The sequence below is a fragment of the Sinocyclocheilus rhinocerous genome, unplaced genomic scaffold (genome assembly GCF_001515625.1).
Source record: "Sinocyclocheilus rhinocerous isolate Xijiao unplaced genomic scaffold, SAMN03320098_v1.1 scaffold5890, whole genome shotgun sequence".
In the NCBI taxonomy this organism is placed as follows: domain Eukaryota; kingdom Metazoa; phylum Chordata; class Actinopteri; order Cypriniformes; family Cyprinidae; genus Sinocyclocheilus; species Sinocyclocheilus rhinocerous.
In genome coordinates this window covers 29,776-30,359 of record NW_015642844.1, presented here as the reverse complement: position 1 = coordinate 30,359, position 584 = coordinate 29,776, and the positions used below count along the sequence as shown (strand labels likewise).

Sequence of the window (584 nt, the reverse complement as noted above, 5' to 3'; positions counted from 1 at the left end):
GGCGCTGTGGGTGTAAACTTACAGATTAAGGGGCGGTAATATTATAATGAGATCCCTTTGCCACGTCACCAAGGGAGTGAAATCAGACGCGCTCGTTTTCTCAGACGCTTGCAGAAAAAGGCTTCCCAAAACAAAGTTACTGGGTTAATCTTTTTCACGTTTCCTTGGTTGGTAGATGCACCGGAGACCTGATTATAGCACTTACAACCTGGAAAAGTCAGATTCTCATGATATGTCACCTTTAAAATAAGCATGTGTGTGTGTTTCAGGTGCAGTACCAGCGCAGTTTGCAGGAGGTCAAAGGTCGCTCCTGCTCAGAGTTGGATACGCCTGAAATGAGGCGTGTGCGGAAATCTCAGGACACTGTTTCCATGGTAGCAGGACTGCGGCAACGCCTGTGTGTGACATCACAGCATTAACACGTGACTGACACGCCACACGGGTGACGAACGATAACACGCGTGTGCTAGTAAAGACTCACGAGTTCATCAGAGACCAAACCGCACCGTAACACACACCTGCAGTGTGTTTGCATGAGTGTGTGTGTGTGTGTGTGTGTTTGTTTGTGTGTGTGTGTGTGTGTG

The 584-nt window shown here is 48.1% G+C and overlaps 1 protein-coding gene across 1 annotated transcript in view; it reads left to right on the top strand.

The window, feature by feature from the left end:
* The window catches only part of LOC107756856 (nebulin), a 27,328-nt gene extending 26,750 nt beyond the window's left edge, over positions 1-578 (top strand). Inside the window, exon 44 of the mRNA XM_016574164.1 lies at positions 270-578. Within this exon, the coding sequence (XP_016429650.1) occupies positions 270-419 (150 nt within the window). The 3' untranslated portion in view covers positions 420-578. The remainder of the gene's footprint in view (positions 1-269) is intronic.
* The last annotated feature ends 6 nt before the right edge of the window (positions 579-584 follow it).